The 14513-nt window shown below is 57.8% G+C and overlaps 1 protein-coding gene across 1 annotated transcript in view; it reads left to right on the forward strand.

The window, feature by feature from the left end:
- Positions 1 to 14377, forward strand: part of tmem131 (transmembrane protein 131) — a 26905-nt gene extending 12528 nt beyond the window's left edge. Inside the window, exons 13-36 of the mRNA XM_056413963.1 lie at positions 1 to 88; positions 323 to 476; positions 1760 to 1930; positions 2015 to 2125; positions 2235 to 2369; positions 2501 to 2605; positions 2681 to 2767; positions 2842 to 2994; positions 3127 to 3202; positions 3451 to 3565; positions 3648 to 3945; positions 4408 to 4502; positions 4623 to 4771; positions 4840 to 5026; positions 5125 to 5310; positions 5382 to 5537; positions 7319 to 7601; positions 8654 to 8837; positions 9751 to 9901; positions 9980 to 10083; positions 10624 to 10696; positions 10794 to 10897; positions 11743 to 11885; positions 13706 to 14377. The exon at positions 1 to 88 is cut by the window's left edge and continues 21 nt beyond it. Of these exons, the coding sequence (XP_056269938.1) occupies positions 1 to 88; positions 323 to 476; positions 1760 to 1930; positions 2015 to 2125; positions 2235 to 2369; positions 2501 to 2605; positions 2681 to 2767; positions 2842 to 2994; positions 3127 to 3202; positions 3451 to 3565; positions 3648 to 3945; positions 4408 to 4502; positions 4623 to 4771; positions 4840 to 5026; positions 5125 to 5310; positions 5382 to 5537; positions 7319 to 7601; positions 8654 to 8837; positions 9751 to 9901; positions 9980 to 10083; positions 10624 to 10696; positions 10794 to 10897; positions 11743 to 11885; positions 13706 to 13984 (3587 nt within the window). The 3' untranslated portion in view covers positions 13985 to 14377. The remainder of the gene's footprint in view (positions 89 to 322; positions 477 to 1759; positions 1931 to 2014; positions 2126 to 2234; positions 2370 to 2500; positions 2606 to 2680; positions 2768 to 2841; positions 2995 to 3126; positions 3203 to 3450; positions 3566 to 3647; positions 3946 to 4407; positions 4503 to 4622; positions 4772 to 4839; positions 5027 to 5124; positions 5311 to 5381; positions 5538 to 7318; positions 7602 to 8653; positions 8838 to 9750; positions 9902 to 9979; positions 10084 to 10623; positions 10697 to 10793; positions 10898 to 11742; positions 11886 to 13705) is intronic.
- Positions 14378 to 14513: the final 136 nt, after the last annotated feature.

Below are 14513 nucleotides of genomic sequence, written 5' to 3' on the forward strand. Positions count from 1 at the left end.
TTCAGTTCTCTGGGAAGATCACGGTGAAGGCCAAAGAGAAGAGCTACTCCAAGCTGGAGATCCCCTACCAGGCCGAGGTCCTGGACGGGTGAGGGAGAGAGAAAGAGAGTGGAGTGTGTGTGTGAGAGTGTGAGAGAGAGTGTGTGTGTGTGAGAGAGAGAGAGAGAGAGTGTGTGAGAGAGTGTGAGAGTGTGTGTGAGAGAGTGTGAGAGAGTGTGAGTGAGAGAGTGTGTGTGTGAGAGAGAGAGTGTGTGAGTGAGAGAGAGTGTGTGTGAGTGAGAGTGTTTGTTTGTTCCCTGACCGTGACCCCGCCTCCTGGCAGCTACCTGGGCTTCGACCACACGGCCACGCTGTTCCACATCAGGGACAGCCCGGTGGAGCCGGTGGAGCGGCCCATCTTCCTCACCAACGCCTTCAGCTTCGCCGTCAGGATCCACAACGTGTCTCTGCCCGAGGAGGCCAGGACCATGTTCAAGGTGAGGTCCCACTCTGATGAGTTTCAGAGGTCAGGACCATGTTCAAGGTGAGGTCCCACTCTGATGGGTTTCAGAGGCCAGGACCATGTTCAAGGTGAGGTCCCACTCTGATGGGTTTCAGAGGTCAGGACCATGTTCAAGGTGAGGTCCCACTCTGATGGGTTTCAGAGGTCAGGACCATGTTCAAGGTGAGGTCCCACTCTGATGGGTTTCAGAGGTCAGGACCATGTTCAAGGTGAGGTCCCACTCTGATGGGTTTCAGAGGTCAGGACCATGTTCAAGGTGAGGTCCCACTCTGATGGGTTTCAGAGGTCAGGACCATGTTCAAGGTGAGGTCCCACTCTGATGGGTTTCAGAGGTCAGGACCATGTTCAAGGTGAGGTCCCACTCTGATGGGTTTCAGAGGTCAGGACCATGTTCAAGGTGAGGTCCCACTCTGATGGGTTTCAGAGGTCAGGACCATGTTCAAGGTGAGGTCCCACTCTGATGGGTTTCAGAGGCCAGGACCATGTTCAAGGTGAGGTCCCACTCTGATGGGTTTCAGAGGCCAGGACCATGTTCAAGGTGAGGTCCCACTCTGATGAGTTTCAGAGGCCAGGACCATGTTCAAGGTGAGGTCCCACTCTGATGGGTTTCAGAGGTCAGGACCATGTTCAAGGTGAGGTCCCACTCTGATGGGTTTCAGAGGTCAGGACCATGTTCAAGGTGAGGTCCCACTCTGATGGGTTTCAGAGGTCAGGACCATGTTCAAGGTGAGGTCCCACTCTGATGGGTTTCAGAGGCCAGGACCATGTTCAAGGTGAGGTCCCACTCTGATGGGTTTCAGAGGTCAGGACCATGTTCAAGGTGAGGTCCCACTCTGATGGGTTTCAGAGGTCAGATGGTCAGAGGTCAGGACCATGTTCAAGGTGGTCCCACTCTGATGGGTTTCAGAGGTCAGGACCATGGTGTCCCACTCTGATGGGTTTCAGAGGTCAGGACCATGTTCAAGGTGAGGTCCGATGTCCCATTCAGAGGCCAGGACCATATTCAAGGTGAGGTCCCACTCTGATGGGTTTCAGAGGTCAGGACCATGTTCAAGGTGAGGTCCCACTCTGATGGGTTTCAGAGGTCAGGACCATGTTCAAGGTGAGGTCCCACTCTGATGGGTTTCAGAGGCCAGGACCATGTTCAAGGTGAGGTCCCACTCTGATGAGTTTCAGAGGCCAGGACCATGTTCAAGGTGAGGTCCCACTCTGATGGGTTTCAGAGGTCAGAGTCATGACACTTCTTCTCTGTTCCAGGTGCAGAACCTCAGCGCTCCCATCCTTATTCCTCCTCACGAGTCGCGCTACATCTTCTCGCTCCTCTTCCGGCCGGTCCGGCCCTCCATCCACATCGACAGCAACATCCTGCTCATCACCAACGCATCCAAGTTCCACCTGCCGGTCCGAGCCTACACCGGCTTCCTAGAGGTCAGAGGCGGTATTCACAGGCACAGTCCTGTCAACAGACTCTGTACCAGCACTCCTCCCTCACAGTGCAGGTCTCCTTCACAGCCCCTGGTCCTGCCCCCCAGTCTGAAGGAGAACATCTTGGACTTTGGAGTTTGTAGTGCAACCGACGTCAGCAGCATCACGTTTGTGGTGGTCAACAGTAACCCCATCGAGGTGAGCATCCATACCTGCGTGACCTTTCGACCTTTATTGAAGTGTGTTGCCGTGTACAGCCTTCATTGTGGTCATGATGTCCCCGCGGTGCTGTCCTGGTGTCCTGCAGCTGGAGATCAAGGCGTGGCTGCTGACGGGCGACAGTCTGTCCATGGAGCTGCTGCGCACGGAGAGGGGGAACTCCTCGGCCGCGCTCGGTCGCCTCCGGGAGCTGCAGAACAGCTCGGCCTCGCAGCAGAAGACGGTGAGACGCCGGCCCTTTAAATCTGAGGAGGACCTCATAGTCCGAGTGAAGCTTTAAATGTGTGATGTCAGAGGGTTGAAGAGGTGTGAGCTCAGCAGGGTCACAGGGGTCACAGGTGTGTTTCCTCTCAGGTAATCTTGGCGTCGGGCTACTACGCTGCCTTCAGGGTCACTCTGGTGGCCGCGGCGCTGGAGGGCGAGTACGACGGAGCCGTGCACATCACCACGGACTACGAGGTGAGTCTCCTCCGGTCTGCAGCGTCACAGCCTCCTGACCTCCGCTGACCTCTCGTGACCTCTCTCCCCCCTCAGATACTCACCATCCCAGTGAGAGCTCTCATCGCCGTGGGGACCCTGAACAGCTCTCCCAAGCACATCGTGCTGCCGCCGTCGTTTCCAGTAAGAAGCACCACAGCGTGTTGGTCTGCACCTCCTCACGCGCCTCCTTACGTGTCTCCCCCCCCCCCCCCCAGGGTAAGGTGGTCCACCAGAGCTTCAGCATCCAGAGCTCCTTCACTCAGAAGGTCCGGCTGCAGCAGATCCGCTCGCTGACCGAAGACGTCCGCTTCTACTACAAGCGGCTCCGCAGCAACAAGGACGAGCTGGAGCCGCGCAGGAAGTCCAAGGTACCTGGTCCTGGTCACTGAGAGAGACCTGGTCCTGGTCACTGAGACCTGATCCTGGTCACTGAGACCTGGTCCTGGTCACTGAGACCTGGTCCTGGTCTCTGAGACCTCTTGTGGTTCCCGTCCCTCCAGGTGGCCAACATCTACTTTGACTCCAGCCTGCAGTGTGGGGACCAGTGCTACGTGGGGCTGCCCTTCGTACTCAAGTGTGAGTAGAGCCCGAGGCCTTCGTGTGGTTGGTTGTTTGTTTGTTTGTTTGTTATTTATGATCAAGAAACAAACACAAATATTCTGAGAGATTAAAGTCCCAATTTTAAGAACATCTGATATTCTCCGAGATCATAAACTCTTACAATAAACTTGCATATATATATATATTTTATATAAATATATAATAATTGATATATATATTATTATTATTATAATATATATTTTATACAATATATATATTTCCAGCGGACTCCAAGCCCCACGGTCTGGCCCTGCAGGAGGACATCTGGGACTCTGACGTGGACCTGCACCAGAAGCTGCTGCGGCGCTGGAAGGAGCTGAAGGAGCGCTCGGGCCACAGGTGAGTTCACCTGGAGGGGGGTCCACGCCCCCTGGGGGGCGAGTCCCCCCCCGTGACGCAGCGTGTCTCTGTCCCCCTGAAGCGTGGAGGCGGTCTTCGAGGTGAACACGGACCTCCAGAAGAACGTCCAGGCCCGGATCACGGCTCGCCTGACGTGGCCCTCGCTGGTCCCTTCACCGAGAGTATCCGGTTCACCCCGACCAATGGCACCACGATACGGTCACTCCGCTGATACCCTGATGCTGGCGTCGTTTGACGGCCCTCTCGTGTTCATCCGACGGTCTCTACCGTTCACGATACGGCCGTTCACGCATATGATCCCCGTGTACGGCTGGTACGATGTTCACCACGCCGCTGATCCGATGCTGTTCAGGACGCCGGTGATACCTGCAGAACCCGGGCGGTTCAGCGACGCTGGTCTATGTCAGCGTTCCCCTGGCCCTGCCTGATACCACGACGCTTGATCCGGCGTTCACTGGGACGCTGGCGTGTTCACGACACGATGTTGACAGACCACCACCAGGCAGCTGATTGAACCCTGATTGGCTGTCGGTTCAATGGCGCGATATGACCACGACGCCGCTGAGAGGAACCGCACGCCGCTGATACGATGTTCACCAACCCTCTTCTTCGATTTCACAGGCGCTGTTGGGAAACCGACAAGTTCGAACATCAACATCGAAGCACCATCGCACTGGATGTTCACGTATAGGTGATACGAGGTTCACGACAGGTGAGTTCACGACGCTGATACCGATGTTCACGTGTGTGTATGTATGTTTACCACGTGTGTATGTTCACGACCCCCCCCTGCGTGCTCCATGTCGGGCGGCCCTGAGCAGCTCACGATACAGATGGAGGGCCTCCCCCGGCCCATTCGTGATAACCTGCCTGCTGCTGCTGGCCACGACAGCTGGCTGAAGGCCTTCAGCGTGAGGTTCACGCCCAGCAGCAACGATGTCCCTCCCTCACTACGCCGTCAAATTAGGTCCCTCATCAGGATGAGACTACTTTTACGCATCAACACCACTGTGTCCTGAGGCCTCTGGTCCTATAGCCCTGGTCAACCTGATGAGGAACAGACACCCATCGTGCTGTGGCCGAGGAACCCAGGAAGCATGAAGTTGCACGCCGGGAAACCGCCTGGACACGGCAGCTCGCTGAGGTTCAAGATGACCGAGGCCCTGCTGAAGGACTGCACGGACCGTGGGTCTGGGCCTGGGTTGGGGGTCTGGGTTGGGGGTCTTTACTTTAACCCCTTCCTTTCCTCTCAGGCGTGAAGGTGAAGGAACCGAACTTCACCCTGAGGAGAACCTTCCGGGTGGAGAACACGGGGCTGCTGCCCATCAGCCTGCGGCCGGCGCAGGTCAGCGGGCAGCTCTGTGAGGGCTTCGGCTTCAAGGTCCTGAACTGCCACGCCTTCGACCTGCAGCCCAACGCCGCCAGAGACCTCGTCATCCTGTAAGCACCACGCTCACCTGTAGACCAGCTGTAGACCAGCTCCAGACCAGCTCCAGACCAGCTCCAGGTCCGAGCTTCACCCTTCTCCGTCCCCTCAGCTTCACTCCAGACTTCACCTCCTCCCGAGTGATCCGGGAGCTGAAGCTGGTGACGTGCGGAGGCTCAGAGTTCGTGTTTGTCCTGAACGCCTCGCTGCCCTACCACATGCTGGCGTCCTGCGCCGAGACGCTGCCGCGGCCCGGCTGGGAGCTGGAGCTGTACGTCATCGTGTCGCTCATCATGAGGTGAGCCTCGCTCCTCCGTTGTCCACTCGGCCGCCGCCCCCCCTCACTGTGCTCTGGGGGCGTGTCCTCAGCTCCATGTTCCTGCTGGTCATCGCCACGGCGTACCTGGAGGCGCAGAGCATCTGGGAGCCCTTCAAGAGGCGCGTGGCGGTGGAGGCCAGCTCCTCCATGGAGACCGGGAGGCCCTTCAACCTGCGGGAGATCGTGCAGATCCACAGCGAGTCCAAGTGAGTGAGGAGGCGCCACTCTGCTCCTGTTCCGAAACACGGCCTCTGACCCAACGAGGCTGGGCCTCCAGGAACAGACCAGGACTAAAACACCTGGACAGGAAGTCCGATACGATGTTATCGACACGTTGATACGATGTTCACGACACGTTGATACGATGTTCACGACATGTTCACGACGCGTTGATACGATGTTCACGACACGTTGATACGATGTTCACGACATGTTCACGACGCGTTGATATCGCTGATCGACACGTTAATACGATGTTCACGACGCGTTGATACGATGTTCACGACGCGTTGATCCGATGTTCACGACGCGTTGATACGATGTTCACGTTGATACGATGTTCACGATACGATGTTCACGACGCGTTGATACGATGTTCACGATACGATGTTCACGGTGACACGGTCGATGTTCAACGGCTGTTGATACGATGTTCACGACGCGTTGATCCGATGTTCACGACGGCGCTGATCCGGCGAAACCACGACGGCGTTGATACGATGTTCGCGAATGCGATGTTCCACGGCGTTGATCACGATGTTCGCTGATACGATGTTCAACCTTTACATATTTCCGTTCGGCCAGCGCTGATCGATGGCGTTCACTATACGCGTTGATACGATGTTCACGATACGATGTTCACGACGCGTTGATACGATGTTCACGATACGATGTTCACGACGCGTTGATACGATGTTCACGACGCGTTGATCCGATATTCGGCAACGTTGATAGCAATGTTCACGATACGAGCGTTCACGGCGGCGTTGATACGATGTTCGCGATGCGATGTTCTGACGGCGTTGTCTGATATTCGATCGATGTTCACGGCGGCGTTGATACGATGTTCGCGATCGATGTTCACGGTAGCGTTGATACGATTATTCCGCGATACCGATGTTCCGACACTACGTTCACGACGCGTTGATACGATGTTCACGACGCGTTGATACGATGTTCACGATACGATGCTGATACGACATATTCCGTAGCGTTGATCCGATGTTCACGGCGCTGATGATCTGATATTCACGATCGACATGTTCACTGACGAACCGCCGTTGATACGATGTTCACGACGCGTTGATCCGATGTTTACGACGCGTTGATACGATGTTCACGATACGATGTTCACGACATGCCCGTTGTCGATGTTCCGCGATACGATGTTCCGCATTGCGTTGATCCGATGTTTACGACGCGTTGATACGATGTTCACGATACGATGTTCACGACGCGTTGATACGATGTTCACGACGCGTTGATACGATGTTCACGACGCGTTGATACGATGTTCACGATACGATGTTCACGACACGACAGTCACGTTGCTGCTGATCGATGTTCACCGATATGCGATGTTCACGGCAGCGCTGATGCGATGTTCACGATACGATGTTCACGACGCGTTGATACGATGTTCACGACGCGTTGATACGATGTTCACGATACGATGTTCACGACATGTTCACGACGCGTTGATCCGATGTTTACGACGCGTTGATACGATGTTCACGATACGATGTTCACGCCTGATTGTTCACGCCCCTTACCCTCCCACGTGATCTTCACGCACGATTCCACCCCTTCTTTCACGAACGTGAAGTTAAATGTTCACGCGTTTATACGATGTTAACCCCTTTCCCCCTTTCGAACCCCCTTTAGTTACGCCTCGATGTTCCCCCGTTTATACGATGTTCCAAAATTTTTACGGTTTTATACGATGTTACCCCACGGTTGGGTTTAAAGTTCCGACGGCCCCCAAAAGGCCCCGGTTTAAGCCCCCGGTGAAGGGGGCCCCCGATTTTCCCATGAGCCGACCCGGGGAAAAGGCCGCCGGCCGGGGGACGTCCGATACGGCCCAAAAGCCCCCCCCCCCATACCCCTTTTTTGGGGGAACGGGCCCCAGGGGCCCCCCGGGGCGGTTTGCGGGGCCCCCCCCGGCGAGCCGGGCCCCCCCCGGGGGGGCCAGGCCCCCCCGGGCAGGACCCCCGGGGGCCCCGGCCAAAACCCGGGCCCCCCCTTTCCGGCCCCCCCGGGGGGGAAAAGGGGTGAACCCCCCGAGGGGGGAGAGAGGGGGGAAAGGGGAGCCGCGCCGGGGCCCCGGGGCGGCCCCCCCCCCAACAAAAACCCCCCCGGGGCCCCAACCGAACGGGCCCCCCCAGGGGGTCCCCCCGGGGGGGGGACCCAAGGGGGTTGGGGCCCAAACAGGAAAAAGGGGGGAGGGAAGGGGGGGCCGGCCCCCAAAAAAAACCGGCCATGGAAAAGGGAAGCCGCCCGGGAAACCCCCCAGAGCCCCCCCGGGGGGGCGGGGCCCTCCCCCGCCGGGTTTTTTTTCCCCGGTTTGGGGGGCCCCCCCCGGGAAAAAAAAGGAAAGTTTCCCCCGGGGTTTAACCCCAAAGAGAAGGGGGCCCCCCCGGGAAGGCCCGCCAGGGTGGGTTTTTAGTGGGGGGGCCCCTTCCCTTTTCCCCCCCGGCCCCCTCCCCCCTTTTACGCGCCGGGGAAAAGCCCGGGGGGTTTAAAACCCCCAAAAGGGGGGAGGGGTGCCCCCCCCCCCCCCCCCCTTCCCCCTTTTTCTCCCCCCGGGCCCCCCTTTTCCTTTTTCCCCCCCCTTTCCCCCCTTCCGGGGGTTTTCCCCCCGCCCCCCCTTTTTTTTAAAAAAGCCCCCCCCTTTTCCCCCCCCCCCGTTTTTCCCCCCCCTTTTTCCCCTTCTTCCCCCCCCTTCCCCTTTCCCCCCCCTTTTTTTCCCCCCCCCTTCCCCCCCTTTTTTTCCCCTTTTTCCCCCTTTTTCCCCCCTTTCTTCTCCCCCACCCCCCCCCCCCTCCCCCCCCCCCCCCCCCTCCCCTTTCTTTTCCCCCTCCCCCTTTCCCCCCTTTTTCCCCCCTTCCCTCCCCCCTCCCCCTCCCCTCAGCCCCCCCCCCCTTCCCCCCTTTTCCCCCCCCCTTTTCCTCCCCCTCCCCCCCCCCTCCTCCCCCCCCCCCCCCCCCCCCTCCCTCCTTTTTCCCCCTCCCCCCTTCCCCCCCCCCCCCCCCCCCCCCCCCCACGCCCCCCCCCCCCCCCCCCCCCCCCCCCCCCCCCCAGCCCCCCCCCCCCCCCCCCCCAGCCCCCGTTCCAACGCCTGTTGTTTGTGTTGCCAGTTGAGAAGCTGGAGGAAGGCTCCTCCTCCTCCTCCTCCTCCTCCCTGCTGCCCGGCGGCCCGATGCCCGAGCTCAGCCTCAGCAGCAGCTCGGACGGAGAGAGAGACGCCACGGCGCCCGAGTGGGACGTCCCCCTGAAGCCCGGAGGCCGTGAGTGGAGGAGCTGCTCCCCCCTCCTCCTCCTCACTGCTCCTCTTCTCCCCTCCCCCCTCCTCCTCATCCTCCTCCTCACTGCTCCTCTTCTCCCCTCCCCCCTCCTCTCCTCTCCTCCCCTTCTCCTCCTCACTGCTCCTCTTCTCCCCTCCTCCTCACTGCTCCTCCTCTCCTCTCCTCCCATCCTCCTCCTCCTCACTGCTCCACTTCTCCCCTCCCCCTCTCCTCTCCTCCCCTTCTCCTCCTCACTGCTCCTCTTCTCCCCTCCCCCCTCTCCTCTCCTCCCCTCCTCCTCCTCACTGCTCCTCTTCTCCCCTCCCCCCTCTCCTCTCCTCCCATCCTCCTCCTCCTCACTGCTCCACTTCTCCCCTCCCCCCTCCCTCCTCCTCCTCCTCACTGCTCCTCTTCTCCCCTCCCCCTCCTCTCCTCTCCTCCCACTGCTCCTCCACCTCCTCTCCTCTCCTCTCTCCTCCTCCTCCTCCTCCCTCTCCTCCTCCTCCTCCTCTCTCCTCTCTCCTCCTCCTCCCTCCCTCCTCTCCCTCCTCCTCCTCTCCTCCCCTCACTGCTCCTCTCCTCCCCTTCTCCTCCTCACTGCTCCTCTTCTCCCCTCCCCCCTCTCTCCTCCTCCTCCTCCTCCTCACTGCCCCTCTCCTCTTCCTCCCTCCTCTCTCCTCCTCCTCCTCCTCCCTCCTCCCTCACTGCTCCTTCCTCTTCCTCCTCCCTCCTCCTCCTCTCTCCTCCCTCCTCCCTCCTCTCCTCCTCCTCCTCACTGCTCCTCTCTCCCTCCCCTCCTCCTCCTCACTGCTCCTCTTCTCCCCTCCCCCCTCTCCTCTCCTCCTCACTGCTCCTCTTCTCCCCTCCCCCTCCTCTCCTCCCCTCCTCCTCCTCACTGCTCCTCTTCTCCCCTCAGAAGCAGACAGTCTGCAGCAGATCTCCCTCCAGACCTTCAATGCAGACTCTTTCCTGAAGAGGAGCTCCACAGCAGAGACCTGCTCCCCCCCCCCCACCTCCCCGGTCCTCTTGTCCCGGGGCTCCTACAGCAGCGTGCTCAACAGCCACAGGTACCAACAACAACAACAACAACAACAACAGCATGAAGGCAAGCATGTAGGAGAACCCAGTCCCTGTGTGTCCCTCAGTGAGGGGCCCCAGAAGAAGGCTCCGGGTAACAAGCCCCCTCTGCAGGGCAAGACCGGGACCCCCACCTTCGCTGCTGTGGCTGCCGGCTACGACAAGAGCCCAGGTGAGAGGGAGGGAGAGATGGAGAGGGAGGGGGAGAGGGGGGGAGAGGAGGCAGGGGAGGGAGGTGAGAGAGGCAGAGAGAGGAGGAGGGAGAGAGGGGCAGGGGGGAGAGAGAGGAGAGAGGCGAGATGGAGGAGTGAGGAGAGGAGAGGGGGAGGGAGGAGGGAGAGGTGAGGAGAGATGGAGGGAGGGAGAGGAGGATGGAGGGAGGGGAGAGGAGAGGAGGAGAGATGAGAGGGGAGATGGAATGGAGAGGAGAGAGGGAGAGAGAGGAGGAGGAGAGGGAGGGAGAGGAAGAGATGGGGGAGAGATGGAGGGAGGGAGAGATGGAGAGAGAGGGAGAGGAAGAGATGGGGGAGAGATGGAGGGAGGGAGAGATGGAGAGAGAGGGAGAGGAAGAGATGGATGACGAGGATGAGAGATGGAGAGATTTGATGGAGGGATGAGGAGAGAGAGGGAGAGGGAGGGAGAGATGGAGAGAGAGGGATGGAGGGAGAGGGAGATGGAGGGAGAGGTGTGACCTCATGCTTCCTGTCCCCAGGTGGATCTGGTCCAGGGAAGACAGACAAACTTCTGGCTCACATGACGTCGGTGGAGAGCGACGGCTCCGACAGGTAAAGAGAGGATCCTCATTTACACCTGAGATCCAGGCTGAGGGTCCATGAGGGTCCATGGACCCTCATGGACCCTCATGGAGGTTCTGCTCCTCAGCTCTGGGCTCTGGAGCCCCATCGAGTCGGCCGGGAGTCCAAACTTCCATTCTGCCAACTCCTTCTCTGCTTTCGGACCCAACAGCTCCTTCAACCTCACCAAAGGTACCAACGAAGAAGAGTTAGACACCAAACACTAGATGATCAATAGATGTCATGTGACCAGATGATCAATAGATGTCATGTGACCAGATGATCAATAGATGTCATGTGACCAGGTGATCAATAGATGTCATGTGACCAGATGAACAATAGATGTCATGTGACTAGATGAACAATAGATGTCATGTGACCAGGTGAACAATAGATGTCATGTGACCAGGTGAACAATAGATGTCATGTGACGAGATGAACAATAGATGTCATGTGACCAGATGAACAATAGATGTCATGTGACCAGGTGAACAATAGATGTCATGTGACTAGATGAACAATATATGTCATGTGACGAGATGAACAATAGATGTCATGTGACGAGATGAACAATAGATGTCATGTGACGAGATGAACAATAGATGTCATGTGACCAGATGAACAATAGATGTCATGTGACCAGGTGAACAATAGATGTCATGTGACCAGATGAACAATAGATGTCATGTGACCAGATGAACAATAGATGTCATGTGACCAGGTGAACAATAGATGTCATGTGACCAGATGAACAATAGATGTCATGACTAGGTGAACAATAGATGTCATGTGACCAGGTGAACAATAGATGTCATGTGACCAGGTGAACAATAGATGTCATGTGACCAGATGAACAATAGATGTCATGTGACCAGATGATCAATAGATGTCATGTGACCAGATGATCAATAGATGTCATGTGACCAGATGAACAATAGATGTCATGTGACCAGGTGAACAATAGATGTCATGTGACCAGATGAACAATAGATGTCATGTGACCAGATGAACAATAGATGTCATGTGTCTGTTGTCAGTTTTCAGTGGGATGAACGTCCCAAAGGAGCCTCAGCAGAGTTGGCCTGAGTTTAGCTCCGCCTCCTCCATCTGGGACACGCCCACCAGCGACTCCCTGCACTCGTGGCCGAGCAGCTCCAGCTCCCCGACAGCCCCGACCTCCGTAAGAGCCTCTCCTCCTCCTCCTGTCAGTCGGTGATTCTTGTGTTCTCCTCCTCCTCCTCCTGTCAGTCGGTGATCCTTGTGTCCTCCTCCTCCTCCTGTCAGTCGGTGATCCCTGTGTTCTCCTCCTCCTCCTCCTCCTGTCAGTCGGTGATCCTTGTCTCCTCCTCCTCCTCCTGTCAGTCGGTGATCCTTGTGTCCTCCTCCTCCTCCTGTCAGCTCAGATCCCTGTTCTCCTCCTCCTCCTCCCGTCAGTCGGTGATCTCGTCTCCTCCTCCTCTCCTGTCAGTCGGTGATCCTTGTGTCCTCCTCCTCCTCCTCCTGTCAGTCGGTGATCCCTGTGTTCTCCTCCTCCTCCTCCTCCTGTCAGTCGGTGATCCTTGTGTCCTCCTCCTCCTCCTCCTGTCAGTCGGTGATCCTTGTGTCCTCTCCTCCTCCTCCTGTCAGCTCTGTGATCCCTGTGTTCTCCTCCTCCTCCTCCTCCTGCCGGGGGTCGTGTGATCCTTGTGTCCTCTCCTCCCTCCCAAGGTCAGTCGTGTGATCCCAGGTGTCTCCCTCTCCTGTCAGTCGGTGATCCTTGTGTCCCTCCTCCTCCTGTCAGTCGGTGATCCCTGTGTTCTCCTCCTCCTGTCAGTCGGTGATCCTTGTGTCCTCCTCCTCCTGTCAGTCGGTGATCCTTGTGTCCTCCTCCTCCTCCTCCTGTCAGTCGGTGATCCCTGTGTTCTCCTCCTCCTGTCAGTCGGTGATCCTTGTGTCCTCCTCCTCCTGCTTCTTCAGGGTGATCCTTGTGTCCTCCTCCTCCTCCTCCTGTCAGTCGGTGATCCTTGTGTCCTCCTCCTCCTCCTGTCAGCGGTGATCCTGTGTCCTCCCTCCTCCTCCTCCTCCTCCTGTCAGTCGGTGATCCCTGTGTTCTCCTCCTCCTGTCAGTCGGTGATCCCTGTGTTCTCCTCCTCCTCCTGTCAGTCGGTGATCCTTGTGTCCTCCTCCTCCTGTCAGTCGGTGATCCTTGTCTCCTCCTCCTCCTCCTCCTGTCAGTCGGTGATCCCTGTGTTCTCCTCCTCCTGTCAGTCGTGGTGATCCTTGTGTCCTCTCCTCCTCCTCCTCCTCCTCCTCCTGTCAGTCGGTGATCCTTGTGTCCTCCTCCTCCTCCTGTCAGTCGGTGATCCTTGTGTCCTCCTCCTCCTCCTCCTCCTCCTCCTGTCAGTCGGTGATCCCTGTGTTCTCCTCCTCCTCCTGTCAGTCGGTGATCCCTGTGTTCTCCTCCTGTCAGTCGGTGATCCTTGTGTCCTCCTCCTCCTGTCAGTCGGTGATCCTTGTCTCCTCCTCCTCCTCCTCCTGTCAGTCGGTGATCCCTGTGTTCTCCTCCTCCTCCTGTCAGTCGGTGATCCTTGTGTCCTCCTCCTCCTGTCAGTCGGTGATCCTTGTGTCCTCCTCCTCCTCCTGTCAGTCGGTGATCCCTGTGTTCTCCTCCTCCTCCTCCTCCTGTCAGTCGGTGATCCTTGTGTCCTCCTCCTCCTGTCAGTCGGTGATCCTTGTGTCCTCCTCCTCCTCCTCCTGTCAGTCGGTGATCCTTGTGTCCTCCTCCTCCTCCTCCTGTCAGTCGGTGATCCTTGTGTCCTCCTCCTCCTCCTCCTCCTCCTCCTGTCAGTCGGTGATCCCTGTGTTCTCCTCCTCCTGTCAGTCGGTGATCCTTGTGTCCTCCTCCTCCTGTCAGTCGGTGATCCTTGTGTCCTCCTCCTCCTCCTCCTGTCAGTCGGTGATCCTTGTGTCCTCCTCCTCCTCCTGTCAGTCGGTGATCCCTGTGTTCTCCTCCTCCTCCAGTCCCTCCTGGGCGGCGGTCGCAGTCCGTGGTCGACCACGACTCCCTTCGGCAGCTCCATCTGGTCGACCAGCGCCGACTCGGCGCTCCACCCGTTCCCTCGGCCCGGCGGCTCCGCGGCGCTGAGCGACCTCGGCGGCGTCCCCGCCCCGTCGTCGTCGTCGCCGCCGCCGCCGCCGGCCGCCACGGAGCTGAGTCGGACCTACAACCCGTGGAACATGTGGCGGCCGACGCTGAGCCGGCGCAGCTCGGAGCCGTGGCCCAGCTCCCCCGACGCCTAGCACTTAGCACTTAGCGGTTAGCGGACGTCTTTTCTAACCGCGGGATCCCGACGGGTTGCCGCGGTAACGGGCCCGGCGGCTCGTCCTCCGCAGCTTTTTATCCCGGGGGGCAGAAGTGCTAACTTTTAATTTGATTTGTTTTAACAGGCTCCCAACAGTAAGACTGCCGCTAGCATCCGGCGCTAACGGCAGCGCGGACATTTAGCTCTTAAAGTGACGGCGCCTCCTCCTCAGTATTCAATTCTCACCATCGGTTTGTTTTTGTTTTGGTTTGAAAAGTCGAGAATTTGTTCCTCACAACGCCAAAAGTTTAGTTAACGATAAAAACCTGAGGAGAGAACGGGAACACGCCCCTCATTGGTCGGATAATTTAAATAAAGGTTTTCAGCAGAACTTTGGCTCCTCTTCTCTTTTCATAACACGTCATAATATATAAAATATAGAGATCTAATAAGTGAGACCTTTCCTGAGGCTGTTAACAGAATGCTAAGCTACGTTGCTAATGGTTTTATTCAACATCAGTATTCTG

This window comes from Pseudoliparis swirei, chromosome 5 (genome assembly GCF_029220125.1).
Source record: "Pseudoliparis swirei isolate HS2019 ecotype Mariana Trench chromosome 5, NWPU_hadal_v1, whole genome shotgun sequence".
Classification (NCBI taxonomy): domain Eukaryota; kingdom Metazoa; phylum Chordata; class Actinopteri; order Perciformes; family Liparidae; genus Pseudoliparis; species Pseudoliparis swirei.